At 44.6% G+C, this 18,230-nt stretch overlaps 2 protein-coding genes across 2 annotated transcripts in view; both read left to right on the forward strand.

Moving 5' to 3' along the window:
* Nucleotides 1-1,859, forward strand: part of LOC311510440 (keratin, type II cytoskeletal 4-like) — a gene marked incomplete at both ends in the record, with an annotated part of 51,082 nt that extends 49,223 nt beyond the window's left edge. Inside the window, one exon of the mRNA XM_084610102.1 lies at nt 1,796-1,859. Within this exon, the coding sequence (XP_084466228.1) occupies nt 1,796-1,859 (64 nt within the window). The remainder of the gene's footprint in view (nt 1-1,795) is intronic.
* A 7,658-nt stretch (nt 1,860-9,517) lies between these two features.
* Nucleotides 9,518-17,667, forward strand: LOC311510442 (keratin, type II cytoskeletal 71-like). Its single transcript, XM_084610107.1, has 9 exons — nt 9,518-9,860; nt 11,469-11,683; nt 12,722-12,782; nt 13,231-13,326; nt 13,838-14,002; nt 14,086-14,211; nt 16,169-16,389; nt 16,686-16,714; nt 16,819-17,667. Exons 1-9 carry the CDS (start codon nt 9,819-9,821, stop codon nt 17,445-17,447), a joined length of 1,584 nt encoding a protein of 527 aa, XP_084466233.1. The 5' UTR covers nt 9,518-9,818; the 3' UTR covers nt 17,448-17,667.
* The last annotated feature ends 563 nt before the right edge of the window (nt 17,668-18,230 follow it).

Raw genomic sequence — 18,230 nt, forward strand, 5'->3', positions numbered from 1 at the left:
GAGGACTTGTGGCACCTTAGAGACTAACAAATTTATTTGAGCATAAGCTCACAAAAGCTTATGCTCAAATAAATTTGTTAGTCTCTAAGGTGCCAAAAGTCCTCCTTTTCTTGCATGTAGATAACTCAAGTTAATTCTGCAATGGTCCCTATGTCGTGAGGAGAGGCATGGATGATTGCCCAGAGTGGAGGGAACTGGGGGCAAGGATGCACACCAGCCTCTGAATTTTTCTCCAAAGTGTGTGGTTTCATTTAAAATAAAAAGTTTTCAAGGTTTGCTTTAAAAACATATCGGAGGCCAGGCATAGGTATAAATACGTTGCTCTGGGATGTGAAAAACCCACCCTTGGAGTGATGTAGTTAGACTGACCTCACCCCCAGCATGGGCAGCACTAGGCTGGCGGGAGAGCTTCTCTCATTGACACAGCTGCCAGCCCTTGGGGAGGTGGATTAATGACACCAATAGGCAAAGCCCTCCCCTTGGCTTAGTAGCGTCGTCACTAAAGAGTTACAGCGGCACAGCTGGACCTGGGGCAGCACTGTATGTGAAGACAAGCCCTGAGTTTTAACCGATGTTGTGATGCCAGTTTATATTTGCAGAGAGCCTGAAACAACAACTCAGAGGTGTGAACGGCCTTGTTAATTACAACAGGTGCTTACGCAGACACCACCTGTGAAACTTGAAATACTAGCATTGTTCATTATTTTACTGCTCATCCCAGCGTGTCAAAAAGTAGAGAGACTACCAGTCTAGGCCCCTGCTGGAGCCGGGGGCTGGAGCCAGAGTCAAGGCTGGGACTGGAGCTGCAGCTGGGGGGTGGGGCTGGAGGGTGCTGGGAATGGGCAACAGGGGATGGATCACTTGACGATGACCTGTTCTGTTCATTCCCTTGGGGGCACCTGGCATTGGCCACTCTCGGAAGACAGGATACTGGGCTAGATGGACTTTTGGTCTGACCCAGTAGGGCCGTTGTGTTCATATGTTCTTATGCACCATAAATGTAGTCCAGAAGACAGCTAGTAATGACGTGCTTCATATTCCAGACTTTAAGGAGATCTTCCTTCTGAGTCAAGTATCCCTTCTTCCTTCTTGAAAAATATTCTTCACCTACTTAAACCATCTCCTAGGTTCTATATGATTTGATGTATTTCTCTGCTGCTCAAGTTAGTTCTTATCAACTTAATCTCAAGCCACTTCAGCTCTCTGTGGTGCTGCCAATTTGTTTTTATCCGTTCAAGCACAAAATAAAGTTACTCCCACACCCTGGAGCTCTTCCTTTGATCTGACTTGAGATTCTGAATCAGTGCGCACAGGATTTCCAAGTGACATAACCAACCAATCATATTTGGACACAAGCTTTTGCAGGGAAGGATAGCTCAGTGGTTTGAGTATTGGCCTACTAAACCCAGGGTTGTGAGTTCAAACCTTGAGGGGGGCCATTTAGGGATCTAGGGCAAAAATTGGGGATCGGTGCTTTGAGCAGCGGGTTGGACTAGGTGACCTCCTGAGGTCCCTTCCATCTTTGATATTCTATTTCCAATTTATTTTCAGAATAACCCTAGTTGCAGTCAACTTTTAACTCATATAACAGTGGGCCTCAGGCACTCTCCTACCATCCTGATGGATGTAGCATACAAACCTAAAGAGACTAGACTCTTTGTAAGTCTTAAAACTTCGATTAAATACAATGAGCAAGATCCTTGGCTGGAATCAGTGTGCCTCAACTGACTTCACTGGAGCAACACCAATTTGCACTGGAGCCTAGGATCTGACTCATGTCATGTTCTCTGAACAGGATTGAAATCTTGGCTTGTTACTTCATAATCTCTAATGAGCAGATTGATCTGAACGCTATGTAGACAACTCACGCATGGTTACATAATCTGGGAATGAGAGATTCTTGTGCTCATGTGAAATGTTCCAAACTCAGTGACAACACATTCATTCTTCGTGCATTCTACTGGAGGTACAGAAGAAAGTTTAGAGCTTTAGACAAACATCAAAGCACAGGGAATTGTGGTACATTTTATGTATAAAGAGCACAGACTTTGCCACACAGAACACACCGAGAACACAGTCAGAATACTTTGCTGCACACAAGCAACAGTAAATACTCACTGCTGATTACATAGAGTGAAATGGATTTTGACAATTTTTCTGACTCACATTCCTCGTTAGGGGATGACTGTCTAAACTGCTCAAAGACAACTAAAAAAGGTTCTAGAAATTCAATTCCTACAAGGCCAACTCTGATGCCCATTACACCAGTTTCACGGAGGTATAATTCCATTGATTTGCAGAATTATTTCTGATTGACATTGGTGAAAGTGAGAGGAGAATCAGGCCCAGAGAGCTCATTACGTCATTTCCTGAAACATTTCCCAAGGTACAATAGGAAAAGAGAGAATTCAGAGCCAAATACAACCCATGACGTAGACAGCATACGTTTAATCAGAGAGAAGAGTAACACATTTAGCAAAAGGGGGTTGATAAATAACATGACAAGATACCTAAAGACAGCTAGAGACCCACTAAATAAACCAAAAGTTACAAGGATCTCTGTTTTAAAATCTTGCTGGCAAAGCTGCTCTGAGATGGAGGGGATTACTGATAATATAACTTCCATGTGGCATGTCTGGTTTTCTATGGAATGGTTATGATCAGGAATGGATATTGCAATGTGAATTGCTGTCAGTGGGCGGGGACATGTTTTTCATTCTGGCCATGGTGATTCTACACCTAAACTTTATGTCTTGGTCTGCCTGGGTCATGGGCTCCTGTTGAAATTTTCATGCCTGAGCTGCACGCACACTAAGGTAGCATTCACCTACTGAGCTGTCTGTGTAACCCATGTGCCTAATAAGGAGATCTCTCTTTAAGACAGTGGTCCCCAAACTTTTTCGTTCATGCCACCTGACTGCAGTGTTGACATGCCTTAAGTGTAAAGGAGAACCAGGTCGTAAGTGTTTTGTACCAGATAGTGTATGAACACAGTGATACAACTGGAGATCTACTTACATGGTAGTTAACCAGGAAACTACTTCCAGAGTAATGACATTTCAACATTAACTATAATAGCAGTCTCCAGCATAGTTAGATGTTGATTTTCGAAATATGGAAGACCTCTTTCCATGATAAGGGTAAACAACTCTACTCTTACCTCACCTGTAAGCAGTAGAAAAGCAAGCTCCGTCCTTAACAAAGAAAACCATATAAGGAACGAAACTGGGTATATAATTGGAAAGAGCAATGAAGCAATCACAGTATGCTCATCTGGAGGTGTACGTGTGTCTCAGTTGAGAATTGACCATGTTGCCGTACAGTGGAGAAGGTGCTGCCACCTGCTACACAACAGTGGAATAGCAGTGGAAGAGTTTGTGGTTTCTTTCATCTCTGGGCTGTGATTCAACAGGACAGTTAAGCGTGTACTTAACTTTAAAGATTTGATTAGTCCCCCTGAAGGTCAATATCTTAGAATTCAGCTAGAGGTCACACCAATAAATCATCAGGAAATCCTCAAAATACAAAAATAACATCAAAAGTAAGTTTAGGTGTCCAGTTATGTCCTGCAATCCCAGCAAAAGGGAGAATGTGGACTTTGCCATTTGAATCATAGAATATCAGGGTTGGAAGGGACCTCAGGAGGTCATCTAGTCCAACCCCCTGCTCAAAGCAGGACCAACACCAACTAAATCATCCCAGCCAGGGCTTTCTCAAGCCTGGCCTTAAAAACTTCCAGGGAAGGAGATTCCACCACCTCCCTAGGTAACGCATTCCAGTGTTTCACCACCCTCCTAGTGAAAAAGCTTTTCCTAATATCCAACCTAAATCTCCCCCACTGCAACTTGAGACCATTACTCCTTGTTCTGTCATCTGCTACCACTGAGAACAGTCTAGAGCCATCCTCTTTGGAACCCCCTTTCAGGTAGTTGAAAGCAGCTATCAAATCCCCCCTCATTCTTCTCTTCTGAAGACTAAACATCCCCAGTTCCCTCAGCCTCTCCTCATAAGTCATGTGTTCCAGTCCCCTAATCATTTTTGTTGCCCTCCGCTGGACTCTTTCCAATTTTTCCACATCCTTCTTGTAGTATGGGGCCCAAAACTGGACACAGTACTCCAGATGAGGCCTCACCAATGTCAAATAGAGGGGTACGATCACGTCCCTCGATCTGCTGGCAATGCCCCTACTTATACATCCCAAAATGCCATTGGCCTTCTTGGCAACAAGGGCACACTGTTGACTCATATCCAGCTTCTCGTCCACTGTCACCCCTAGGTCCTTTCCTGCAGAACTGCTGCCGAGCCATTCAGTCCCTAGTCTGTAGCGGTGCATTGGATTCTTCCGTCCTAAGTGCAGGACTCTGCACTTGTCCTTGTTGAACCTCATCAGATTTCTTTTGGCCCAATCCTCCAATTTGTCTAGGTCCCTCTGTATCCTATCCCTACCCTCCAGCATATCTACCACTCCTCCCAGTTTAGTGTCACACACTAAACACTCTGCACCAGAAACTGAAGATGCAATGTCATTTTGACTTTTTTGGTGTGTGATTTCATTTCCCAACCAGCTTTAATGCCTTCCCAACAGCCACCATTAATCAGTGAGTCTGAGCTTGTGTACACCAGTGACATGGGCGGCGGGTACCGTAGGCTGGGGGAGGCTGTACCTCCCCAGATAGCTTGGCATGGCCCCACCCAGGCTCCGCCCCCAGCCTCCCTCCTTCCAGTGCGCAGCTCCAGTCCCCCTGTGATAAATGAAGGGGTGGGGGGTAGCTCCCTTTTATGGACACCCAGACAACCAGTTAGCTGTAAAGTCCTTCCTGGTGGCTGTTCTATGCTTGCTTTACCTGTAAAGGGTTAAAAAAGTCCACAGGTAAAGAAAGGGTGTGGGCACCTGACCAAAAAAGCCAATGGAAAGGCTAGAACTTTTTAAAACTGGGGGGCGGGGGGGGGAGCTTTCCCTTTGTGTGCTGTTGTTGTCCTCTGGGAAAGGGGGGAACAGGGCAGCAGTTAAGCTGTAAGAAGCTGAAGGCCAGATAGGAAAATCCTCAGATCATATCTAGAACTACTTATTTAACAACCCAGATATGTAAGTAGATCAGGAATGTTTAGAAAGATGCATTAGGTTTATTTCTGTTTATTTCTTATTGGCTTGTGGACCCCTCTGTGCTTAACCCCAGAGGCTTTTGTTGCTTGTAACCTTTAAGCTGAACCCCCTGAAAACTATTTTGGGTGCTTAATTTTTGGAATTACTCTTTTAAAGAAATCTAGCAATAGCCTGAGTTTTCAGATGCATTTTCTTTCTTTTTGTTTTTAATAAAATTTACTTTTTTTTTAAGAGCAGGATTTGAATTTTTGTGTCTTAAGAGGTTTGTGCCATGTTTTTTAATTAGCTGGTGATAACAGCTGATTTCTTTGTTTTCCTTTCTCAGCTCTTCCCTGGAGTGGGCAGGGGGTGAAAGGACTTGAGGGCACTCCCACAGGAAGGAATTTCCAAGTGTGCCTTCCTGGGTTCCAAGGGGTTTTGCATTTGGGTTGTGGCAGCATCTACACATCCAAGGTCAGAGTGAAGCTGTGACCTTGGGAGTTTAATACAAGCCTGGAGTGGCCAGTATTAATTTTTAAAATCCTCGTGGGCCCCCACCACCTGCACTTGAAGTGCCAGAATGGGGAATCAGTCTTAACACCCCCTGTGCAGTGTCCCCGGCTCAGGCTGGGGCCGCACCGCCCGCCCTCCTGGCACTTCGGAGTTGGGGAGCTTAGCCTCCCCCAGCCTGCGGGTCACGTGCCACCCATGACCAGAGTGTTTTGGTAGTTATGCCAATGGAGTTAGTGTGTTGTAAAACCTGTGTAAACGAGATCAGGAAACCCTGGAGACAGTGATCAGGTGAGCAGTGGATTATAGTGCTCGGGGACAGGGCTAGCATAAGAATGGATACAGTTCTGGCAGTACTGAACCTCTAACCATACTTCAGAACTCAGATAGTCCTAAACTGCAAATAGAAGGCGGTGGGGGCGGGGTAAACAGTAAATCAGGCTGTGAACGATTCACAGTGAATCAATTTTGAGATTACAATTTAGCATTCATAGATTCATAGATATTAAGATCAGAAGGGACCATTATGCTCATCTAGTCTGACCTCCTGCGCAACGCAGGCCACAGAATCTCACCCACCCACTCCTGCGAAAGACCTCTCACCTATGTCTGAGCTACTGAAGTCCTCAAATCGTGGTTTAAAGACTCCAAGGAGCAGAGAATCCTCCAGCAAGTGACCCGTGTCCCATGCTACAGAGGAAGGTGAAAAACCTCTAAGGCTTTTTCCAATCTGCCCTGGAGGAAAATTCCTTCCCGACCCCAGATATGGCAATCAGCTAAACCCTGAGCATATGGGCAAGATTCACCAGCTGGATACCCAGAAAAGAATTTTCTGTAGTAACTCAGATCCCACCCCATCTAACATCCCATCACAGGCCATTGGGCCTATTTACCATGAATATTTAAAGATCAATTAATTGCCAAAATCATGTTATCCCATCATACCATCTCCTCCATTCCTCCTATCACACTGCAGAAATTTAAGAATACTCTTCATCTAGAGAATCAGTTCTACTGGGGCACCAGCATTCTCTCTCTCTCTCTGGCCTGCCTTTGTAGATCATGTTTAGAACTATTATTCCAGATTCAGATGGGTGTAACCAAGACCTAGATGTGGTCACTAGTGTTTGTTTTATTCAGGCTTTGATTTATATGCACTTTTACAGCCATGGATATATCTCTTAACCCAGTATTTGGGAGTCCCATTAAACCACACATTTATTACCACTGTAGTTCTGGAGGGGGAAGAACAGCCTCTTGAGGAAGATCAAAGTATGCTTGTACTTTGCTACAGCATCACATTTACACGTTAATTACTATGCACTGGTACATCATGTACACTTCATAGAATCACAGAAGATTAGGGATGGAAGAGACCTCAGGAGGTCATCTAGTCCAATCCCCTGCTCAAAGCAGGACCAACGCCAACTAAATCATCCCAGCCAGGGCTTTGTCAAGCTGGGCCTTAAAAACCTCTAAGGATGGAGATTTCACCGCCTCCCTAGGTAACCCATTCCAGTGCTTCACCACCATCCTAGTGAAATAGTGTTTCCTAATCTCCAACCTAGACCTACTTTGCTTGTTTAATCGCAGTGTGTGTGTGCGTGTGCAGGCTTTACACTGGGTATCACTAATTTTGTGCTCAGAAGTTGAGATTCAAGCAATGTGAAAACAAAGAGCGAACATAGGACTGGAAGACACTGGATCATTGAGTCCAGTCCCCTGTTATAAGTTGAAACAATGAATCCTTTGAGAAATAATGAACCACGGAGAGCTTTGAGAAGCTCTCCTGTTACAGGCAACTCAGTCAGAAGACTTGTGCAGTAGTTAAGTCCCACTTAACCCCCCTTTGGAGGATTCAGGACCAAAGGAGTGAATATTTTAAGGACGGTTTCACATTGTCTTTGTGTGTTACACGGGTGTAAGATCCCCAGCATCTCTTGGAAAATGTCTCCGCAAAGGTTTAGCATGTTGAACAAGTTTGAAACCTGAATATTTAAAACACCACTGCTCTCCACATGTCATAGTGTCACAGTTGGGATAAGCTGAGTCCCCCTTGACCTTGTCCCCCTTTGTTATAAAGGGGTGAAAGCAGCTGGCAGGGTGTTCCGTGAAACAGCTCTTTTCTTTTGGCATGCCCACTGTGGTCTGAAATAGCCACAGTTGTTTGACCTTCTGCCTTGAAAGCCCATCAGTCTGAGCAGGCACTGAGGGAGGCCCAAGGCAGTGGAGAAAGTGCAGAGGTGGTTTAAGTTGCGTTGGTCATTTAGCTGGTGATTAAATGACGTGTTGGGGAGTGGAAGAAATGTTGCTCTTACACCAAATTGCTCCTTGGTTGTCTCTCCTATGTTCCTGTGGTTTTTCAATGTTTGCCTGGGTGCGTTTTGGTGCTGGGCATTTGTATCTGACCAAAATCTTAATAAACAAGCTGTACGGCGACATATTAACACGAGAGAGGAGTCTGAAGTGCTTGCCACTTTACCTCTCTGAATGCTCAGTGATCAAAGTGCCAAAGGAGAAAGGACAGATTTCTTGTGATAATGCAGCACAGGTCCCTGCCAAGATCAAGTGGGAGAATGATGGCCCGAAGGGAACTTTGCTGTTCTTCATTTAGAGACAAGATGATACAGAGCTTGTTAAAATTGCAAGCCAGATGACGCTTCTTCAAAAACAAGGGAGGAACCCTGTCCACATCCTGCTCCCAGTCTAGTTTCAACACCGAAAGTCTTCTGCAGTGAGTTCCCCAAAGCCATGCAAAAAATGAAAGTGTCTGAATTTTCTCCTTTCAAGGTATTGGTGACATGTTCATCTATTTAGGATTGGCTGGGATTGCACAGCCAAACAACCTTTTTTGAAGAGCATTTACTTATTAATTAACTTCACCACAAGAGCTAAAAGACAGGAACGCTCTCTTCATTAGCTAGATGGGGCGTAGAAATGCAATGAACATGATGGTTTGACTGAGATTCCTCTGTGGTCTGTTTTTGTTACTTGTACATATTCCCAACCAAACCTAAAGAAATTATGATTTTATTTGAGTGGATATAAAAACTCTTATATAATGGGGGTCAAGGTGCAGGCATATCAAATGGATCCAATTGAGGATCTGTTGGATAAACTTAGTAGGTTCTAGCAAATGCTATAAATTTTGACTTTTTTTCTACCCCCCCCCCCCGACAAAGCTATTTGCTGCATTTGACGTGATTTCGTAAATAGCTTTGGTCACCCTGAAAATGCAGTTTCTGGCAAGTTTACTGTTTGACTGAAAAAATTCACCAAACATGAGCCCAGCACACTGGTGGGAGGAAAAAGGACAGATCTTGAAACTATATCCGTAAAAGGCAAATCTGCAGAATGTATTGTCACATTATAAAACCCAAGGGACAGAAGAATAAAAACCACAATTGCAAACAAACTATGAAGACTCTCATGAATACATCCGCTAAGCTATAATTAGTATAAACTGAGAATACTTTAAACAAGAATATCTTCTGAGCAAAGCTTGCAAACAAAGCATTTTAAATGCATTATTATTTCATAAGTGGTTAATGTTTACTATGAACCATTGCAAGTAGCAAAGCACCTGCTGCTAGGCAAACCAAACCCTTGAAAACTCGGAATTAATTTTCTGATCCAGCCAAGCCCAGCTTCGCTAGCATATATAAGGGGTAATGTCAAGGTGTCACATCAGAGGAGTCCTTTCTTCTTCACTTTTTGCTGCTGTCACACACCGCAGCTCCCTTATTCCCACTTCAAATACGCCACCATGAACAGACAGACGTTTTTTGCAAGCTCCACCGTTGGACGAAAGGGCTTCAGTTCCGCTTCTGACGTCTGTGGCCTAAACGGACATCGAACCTGCACGGCCTCCGTTGGCCCGCCGGTCGAAAGACGTGGAGTTAGTGGCTACAGCAGCAGGAGTGTCTGCCACCTGGGTGGAAGCATAAGAATTGTCGATGCTGGGGGCAGCCCTAGTGGTGCTGGATGCTACGGGGGTTATGGCTATGGTAGCTCAGGTTGGGGCAGTGCAGGTTATGGCAACTTTGGAGGTTTTAGCGGCAGGGTAGGTCTTTGCGGACCCAGAGGCTATGGAACTTTTGGAGGTTATGCCGATTGCAGCAAGGAGGGTATCCGAGGGGTCAGCGTCGATGAGTCCCTCCTGAAGCCCCTCTGCGTAGGAGTTGACCCACAAGAACATCAGGCACGAGAACACGAGAGGGAGCAGATGAAGACCCTGAACAACCAATTTGCCTGCTTCATTGACAAGGTGAGAGAATAGATGTTTTCTATATTTCTTTCAATAAAACAAAGAGGTTGGCCCATGGTGCAGATTTCTAATCTGGATCTACATCCAGATCCAAATTTCCCCACGTTCAGACTGTGACCTTCAGAACAAGAGCAACAGATTGTCCTTGGGTTGGGGCCCAGTCAAATCCCTACTGAAATCAGTGGAAAGACACCCAAATTCACTTAACTGGAGTTGGATCATGCCCCGAGACAGAGCCACTGCGGTACTTAACTCTTTGGAAAGTCTCCGTCACTTGAAGGCTTTAAACCAAGGCTAGATGACTTTCTAAAAGATCTACTCTGTCTCAATCAGAAGTTAAGAAGGGGGGTTCCAAAGAGGATGGAGCTCGGCTGTTCTCAGTGGTGGCAGATGACAGAACAAGAAGCAGTGGTCTCAAGTTGCAGTGGGGGAGCTCTAGGTTGGATATTAGGAAACACTATTTCACTAGGAGGGTGGTGAAGCACTGGAATGGGTTCCCTAGGGAGGTGGTGCAATCTCCATCCTTAGAGGTTTTTAAGGTCAGGCTTGACAAAGCCCTGGCTGGGATGATTTAGTTGGGGATTGGTCCTGCTTTGAACAAGGGGTTGGACTAGATGACCTCCAGAGGTCTTTTCCAACCCTGATCCTCTATGGTTCTATGATGCAGGAACTGTTGGGTAAAATTCTATGGCCTGGGTTGTGTCAGGTCAGATTAGATGACCGCAGTGGTTCCTCTTGCCTCAACAGCTACAAAGCTATTAAAGAAACAATATGAAAAACCAAACATGCCTGGGTGATGGTTATCTGCAGTCACCCTTCAAGTCCGTTGTTTCCACATTCTTCAATGAGGTCTGCATTAAAGTTCTGCTGCCATTGAGAATGGTTTGTGCTAAGTCGAATGGAAACAATGGCACTATTGTTCTCATCCGAGGATGGGAAACAAAGCGTTTTTTTGGAGTCATTATTTCGTTCATTGAAAGGAATGCAACATCTGGCCTTGATTCCATTCACACTTATAAATTTAAGAATAATTGTAGTGAAGTCAATGGAATGACATGGTTATGAAAAGACTGTCACCTCCTTAATTTGCAATTTGCTGGGCACTATCCGGGCAGTCACCGTTCAATGACACCGAATTAGTTTTTGATCCTCTTTAGTTTACATTCAGCATTACTCTCCTTCCAAGTACCTGGACGAGGAGACAGATAGAGCTTTAGACTTAAATTTATTTTCTTGGCCTTTTGATGTTTATATATGACACACAAAATGATATTAATATCATTCCTGTGCATTTCAAAACCATGGGGATACATGTAATATGAAGATGAATGGAATACAGTATTTGTTAGCTTAAAATGTATTCAACTTTGATACATATTTATGATTACTCAGAGGAGGAAGGGAGTTACTATTAAGTATCATTTTCCAAAGATCTGCTTCCTTTGGCCCTCTAGTTGCCAAATATTCTGTTCGTGCCTCTGGAATTCCAATAATAGTTCCTGAATCAAAGAGGACAGTTTAACTGAAGGTCCCAATTTCTTTCTTTTTTCATTTCTTCAGTGGCAGCTTTTGGAGATTTAAAAAATTGCTGAATTTTTTGATTTACAGGTTCGACACCTGGAGCAGCAGAACAAGGTGCTGGAGACCAAATGGAACCTCTTGCAGCAGTCTGTGCCTCCAGCCCCCCGGAAAAATCTCGAACAGTGCTTTGAGAATTATATCTGCAGCCTGAGGAAGCAGCTTGAGGGTTTGTTAAGTGACAAGGAACAACTGGCCTGTGAAGAGTCTGCATCAAGGAAGCTTGTGGATGAATTCAAATGCAAGTAAGAGATTATCCATCATTTGTTTTCTTCTCACTTTGCTCTGTTTCTTGTGATCTCCTTTAGCTACTGTGGGAAATGAAAAAAAAATGTGGCCTGATTCACCACTGAATTATTCCAGTCTTTAGCTGGTATAACTGTTGTGATAGGAATAGAGTCTGAGACCTAAGCCCTTGTATTAGAGGCCTGTTATGAGGCCTGAGGCCTGAACTAAAGTAGTGGCCAAAACTTTGCCAATATGAAGCAAAGTCAGGTTGTGAGCAAGAGGCAGGCCCTACTCACAGAATTTGGCAAGCACAGGGCTGATATTGCAAAAATATATATCCCAGAAGGGTGGTACCAGAACACCTCGATTCCAGCACATTCCCCACAGATAACAGGAACACACTGACGCATCCTAAAGACAAGGTCAGGATAACAGCAAAATGGATAAAAATGTTTTCATCAAATCAACATGTACAAGGCAGTGAGTGGCACCCAAATACATCAGCGGGTGGCACCCTGATACGTCATTTGTAATTTGTTTGTATCCGTGTATTAAAAATATATCTCCAATATATGGTCTTTGGCCAGCCTACGGAGCAGTGGAAAGTCCCACCAGTGACTGAACTGCATCCATTGTCACAAGCATACATGTCTTAGTATCTTCGGCCCGTCTGCCAGGTGCCGTTACTGTGCTTTGTTGATGATAAAACCTGGCCGGGCACCTTTGCTACTAAACCAAGTCTTGTGGTCTTATTGAGCAGTTTGATCCGAAGCCTGCTGTTTGGGTTATCTGGCCAGAGCCAGTGCAGCATGCAGAGAGAACACACACACGCCACCAAATATCTAACAACAATGATATCGATTGAAATGGCATTTGCAATTCATAGAATATCAGGGTTGGAAGGGACCTCAGGAGGTCATCTAGTCCAACCCCCAATTGGCGATTGGTGAAATAGGCCCAACGTTGATTTCAAGTTGAAAGAGAAAAATATTGCCCATGTGTGTTATGGCAGTTGACAAAACTGACCCACCGCTGTCTCTTCTCTTTTCCCACAGGTATGAGGAGGAAATCAGTAGGCGCACAGCGGCAGAGACTGAGTTTGTGGTGCTCAAGAAGGTGAGAAATTCAGGTGGCTAAAAGAGAAAGTGTGGATCTGTAAATATAGCTATAACCATTTTGCATGGATGCATGGAAGAGTAAAGGCCCACTAATGACTGATATTTCAATAATCTAAAGAGGGGCATCTTAATTTTTCTTCCTTGCTAGATCTATTGTAGGTTGATCTCAGAAAACGAGACAAAAACACTGAATATTTAGAGTTCATATTTAAACTTTCAGTAGTCAATACTGGATTTTCCACCAAGTTCTAAGTAACGAAGAGGACTTTTCCTCCTCACTGACTTTGAGGTGGGTTGCTTTTCCTCTTGGAGGCACGGGAGCCCCTTGAGGAAGCCTGGCAAATCGAGACATTCTGTTCCACAAGCCTGATGGAAACAGACAACAGGCTTTGTCTCTGATACTGTTTCCCCAGTGTTTTGGAATACCTGTGGCCTTTTTTCCTCAGGAGGCAGACTGCGCCTTGCTGCACAAGGAAGAGCTAGAGGTGAACATGATCTTGTTGAAGCAGAAGCTGGAATTTCTGAGATGTGTGTTTGATGAGGTAAGGATTCTTCTCATTCCACCTGCATGGAAATTCAGTACCATGCTTCTCCTTGAAATCACCGTCATGTTGCATAGAGTCCAAATTACTATAGGCAGCAAGGACTCCAAAGCTAGAAACTCCACCTAGTTGATTGCCTCTAAGAAACATTTACTAATCCACTCCTAAACATGGAATTATGAAGCCTATATAACGTTACATCATAATGCATGAATCTTCACCCTGGATCTATCTGGTGACAAACCAGTATGCATGCGAACAATGAGACCTGTCTTTTCCTCCCCAAATCCAGCAGAAATTGGACACATCCTACCTACCTGGTTGGCCTGCCCCTACTCCTAAGAGGAAAGGCTTCTGTATTTCTCACAGGCAAAGCCCTTTACATTGGTCTTTAGTTGCAGGATCAGAACTAGCCCAGTGAAGAGAGACCCTTTGTCCTTGAGTGAACATCTTGGAAGTATGGATAAGGGAGGGGGCTTTAAATGATACCCAAGACTTTATGCAATTGCAGGAGAGAGCTCAGATGGATGGCCGGTTCTGCGACACCGCAGTTGTTGTGAAAATGGACAACAGCAGAGACTTGGACACGGACTGCATAATCAAGAACGTTGAAGGCTGGTACAAAGAGATTGCTCAGAAGAGCAAAGAAGAAGTTGATGTTTTGTACCAAACCAGGGTGAGTAGCAAATGACACAGGTACGATACAGGCTATTGTATGATGCAAGTTCAATTAACAATCAGTTTGTTTCTGGATACCAGTTCGAGGAGCTTCAGGACAAAAGGGGCAGATTCTGTGAGGATCTAGAGAGAAACAAGCATGAGATTGCAGAGCTAACCCGCCTGATCCAGAAGCTGCAGGGTGAGACTGACCATATAAAGAAACAGGTAGGAGTGATTTTGATGTTTTGATTTTCCGATGAATATGCCAGGTGTATTAGTATGGATGCTATCTTTGAATACTGTATGGCTGGGAATTATGCTCTGGTTCTGAATGATGCCATTGTGTCTGTGGCATGAACCAAGACTGATCTGAGATGGTTGCTAGGTTGGAATGAATGAGGCCAATTGTTTAAAAAAAACCCACCACCACAATTCGAAGTATTATAGAAGATAGGATTGCCAACCCTTCAGGATTGTCCTGGAGAATCCAGGAATTAAAGATTAATTTTCAATTAAAGATGATGTCATGTGATGAAACCTCTAGGAATAAATCCAACCAAAACTGGCAACCCTCATAGAAGATGGCTACAACAACTCTGCAAACAGGATCCACACTGAAGCATCCAGCCCTTAAGACATAATTTCACTTCTTCAACTTATTGAGTAGACTTTCTGTCTAGCCAAATTCAAGGATTTTGAGAATCGTCATCACCTTTCGCTTGTCAAGGAAAGTAGTAGTGATGGGAAAAAGAGAAATTACGTGTAATAAAAGGGAAAGTGATTTTGGGCTTTATTTTCAATCACATTCAGGCTCCTTTCACCACTCTGCCAGTGGCCATATAGTGCGTATAAATTACATTTACTTTCTTTTGAAGGCTCCTTTACACGGCCAGAGCTGGGGCCTGAGTGCAAATGAGAATCGGGTTCTGTCCCTTCTTATTCAACCAGATTAATTCTTCTTACCGCCCTTTGAAAATTTGGGAGGATAACTCTAAGGATGAGCATTAGTGAGAGCAGTAGTGGCATAACAAGCAAGCCTTTTCTTTCTCAAGTCTGGTCTCCTCAGAGACGACGCTTTCTTCCTTGTCTTCGGTTTCCGTTTTGGTTCCATCCTCTGCCACAATTTAGCACCCGCTAGATGCAGCGAGAGGAATTGCAAGGCAGCCCCAGTCATTCTCTTGGAAAAAAAAAAGAGACGTTCAGCCAATCAGAGCCCAGCAGGCTCAGGTAAAAGTTGCTACAGGGTCTGAGCAGGTCAGTTCCAGGCTGGGACTAGATGAGTGAAAACAGGGGCTGCTCTCTGGCCAAGGGAGCGGGGGAATTAGCCAGAGGTTATCTCTGGCTGAACTTACGTAGTTGGGATTGCAGAGGCGAAGAACCTGAGGACATTGGCGCTGAGGTAGGGCTGGAGATAAAAGTGCTGATAGAAAGAGGCTCAGGGAAAGTGAAGGATTGAGGTAAGCCGTACATGGCTGCTGTGTATAGGGTCCTTGGGTGGGACTCCAGAGTAGTGGGCAGGCCCAGGTTCCCCTATTGGCCATAAGCAAAGTGGTATCAACCCCACAAAGGAGACAGGACTGAATTGGGAGCCCAAAAAAGGGCTGTATTTAAAGGGACACAGAGACAGGACTGAAGGCGCTACTAAGGGCAAATAGATTGTGTAATACCCACCCCGGAAGGAGTTCATTTGGACTCGGTGACTCAGCCAGAGGGCCAAGCTGCTGAAGTCCCACCAAGGTTGGCTGGCAGCCTGAAGGGGTTGCCAGGGGTGAGAAAAGGTCTGTGGTACCATACCCAGGCACGAAGAGGTGCTCAAGAGGTGAGTGTCCCCATTACGAGACCTATGGGAATACCATAGAATAGCGGATACACCAGCAAACCCAGCATCTAGCCTTTGATAGCGGCCAATACTTCATGCCTTTGAGGAAGATGCCAAAATTATGCCATACTACTAAGCAATGTCATCTGTCTTATAACAGGTAGACCTTATTATGGACACTTGGAGTATCTTGAAAGAAGGCCATGAAACGAGGTATACAGCTTCCAAGATGTTAGGCTTTCCTCAGCTATGTGTCCGTTCTTCTGAATTGGAACTGAAACATGGGAAGTGAATCCAGAGGCTGATGGCTCAGAGCTCTGGTAAAGACACGTCAGTAATGTCTTCCGTTTTCTCCCTTGGCAGATTGCCTATCTGCAAACAGCCATTTGTGATGCTGAGCAGCGCGGTGATTGTGCTCTTAAAGATGCTCGAGGTAAACACATGGAACTGCAGAACGCTCTCCAGAAGGCCAAGGATGAGCTGGCATGCATGCTGCGTGATTACCAGAAGCTCCTGAATGTCAAGATGGCCCTGGATATCGAGATCACTACATACAAGAAACTGCTGGAAGGAGAAGAAAGCAGGTGGGTGCAAAAAACCATAAAGCTCGACTGTGGAACAATCTCTAAGTGGCTTTTCAGTGATGAAGGAAATCCAAGGAAATCCAAACAGCTACCAGAGCTCCACCGCACAAGACAATGTATTTACAAGAGAGAGCCTCCTGTCCTGGACATGATGCAATGCAGGGGATGAGAGAAACACATAAGGATGGAGTGGGTTGGTCGGTAGGCTGAAGTGAGAAAAAAATGAACGTCAAGTTCCTAGAAGTAGAGCTAGTTGATGGGATGAAGTACTCATCTTTCTTTTCTTTCCCCAACAGGATATGTTTGGGGATGCCTGTGAGTGTATGTAAGTAATCCGAGCATTCACAATTGGGCTATTCCTAGTTTTGGTTTTTTTCTGTGAGAAAGCCAGCTTTCTGCTCAACTTACTGCCCCTGTGTTTTCTTGCAGCTGTGGTCACCAACTCCTCCAACATAGCTGGAGACTATGGTACAGCGGTTGGAGTTGGAAGTGGATGTGGTTACGGCTCTTTAAGTAGAGGCTACAGCTCTGGGCATGGAAGATGCGGCTCCCTCGGTGGGGGTTTTAGCTCCAAAAGTTTAGGAGTCTGCCCCAGAAGTGAAGTCAGCGTTGCAGGTAGCCAAAACATCCCTGAAGGTGCAGACTCTTGTCCACCTGGAGGGTTCAGCTCCAGAAGTGGCAGTTGCATATCCAGAGGTGTGGTGAGCTCTGGGTGTAGCCACTACCTCCCGGGAGGTGTGCATTGGTGTCCACCTGGAGGAGTCATCTCTGGAGGTGGGGGTTACAGTTCTAAAGTCGTAACCAGCTCTGTAGGCACAGGACAAGTCTCTGGAGGTGTAGCCTGCTGCCCAGATGGAGGAAGGTACATCACCAATAGTGGATATCCTGGAAATGGAGTTTGCACCATTGAAACCGGAGGATTTATCATCCAGTATTTAGGCAGCTCTCCAGCTGGAGGACCCAGCACTGGAGCTGTAGATAACTCTGGAGCTGGGCCATGCAACACTGGAATTCCAGGAAGTTGTGAAGTGGTGAGAGAAACCGGCATAGCTCCATAGAGGAATGTAACTCTGGATCTGTAGGCAGCACAGCCAGGAATACCACAGTGCAAAACTTAAGCACAAAGTCACCCTTTCCAAAATGATATGATATGAATTCTCAGGCAGCTGACAGCAACACAAATTGCAAAATCCCTGACCGACTATAAGCATTCATTAGGATAAGAGAGGTGTCTCAGGGAAGTTCTATTTTCAGTAGTCTCCTCATTCTGAATGTCTGTTTCTTAGAAGCCTTGTTAACAGGTGTTCACAGCAGTATTACTTCCTTCAGCTCATAATGTCTTTGTATTTCAGTGAGTCGCTGCCTTTAGGCATTTTCTATGCTGCTAAACCACCCTCTCATGGGCCTATTAATTGCGTTGCCCTCTCTCTGGGTTTTCTTGCAACTGGCAGCTTTATGAATCATGCAATTTGTACATGGAAACATACTCTTCCTACAGCACCTTCCAAAGTGATTCAGAAAGGAGAACTGTGATTTGACGTTCCCAGAGGGTACTGAGAAGAGAATTTTTCTCTCTCTGTAAAATGGGGAACTTAGTTTCTAGAGCCGTTAATGATGTGTTCTACAAAAAGGAAATGTCAAATTTTAATCAAAGAAGTCTCAATGTCCAAAGCACACTTTTGTTTGCAGTTAGACAACAGGTGTTTAATTTAGCTTGCTTGTCACTAAAGACGTGTAATCCTTATTTGATTGTGCACGGGACTGTGCTTTCCCTGGCCTGATTTTCAGAAGCCTTCTGCACTCGAACTGGGTTGAAAAATTGATTTTTCAGTTTGGTTGCT

The sequence above is a fragment of the Lepidochelys olivacea genome, assembly GCF_965140295.1.
Source record: "Lepidochelys olivacea isolate rLepOli2 genome assembly, chromosome: 20".
Classification (NCBI taxonomy): domain Eukaryota; kingdom Metazoa; phylum Chordata; order Testudines; family Cheloniidae; genus Lepidochelys; species Lepidochelys olivacea.

Excerpts from the sequence above, each read along its gene's own strand:
- LOC311510442 (XM_084610107.1), top strand. The coding sequence starts at position 9,819 with ATGAAGACCCTGAACAACCAATTTGCCTGCTTCATTGACAAG. Across the intron at positions 12,783-13,230 it reads AGTTTGTGGTGCTCAAGAAG|GAGGCAGACTGCGCCTTGCT; the intron begins GTGAGAAATTCA and ends TTTTTTCCTCAG. Across the intron at positions 16,390-16,685 it reads CTGGAAGGAGAAGAAAGCAG|GATATGTTTGGGGATGCCTG; the intron begins GTGGGTGCAAAA and ends TTTCCCCAACAG.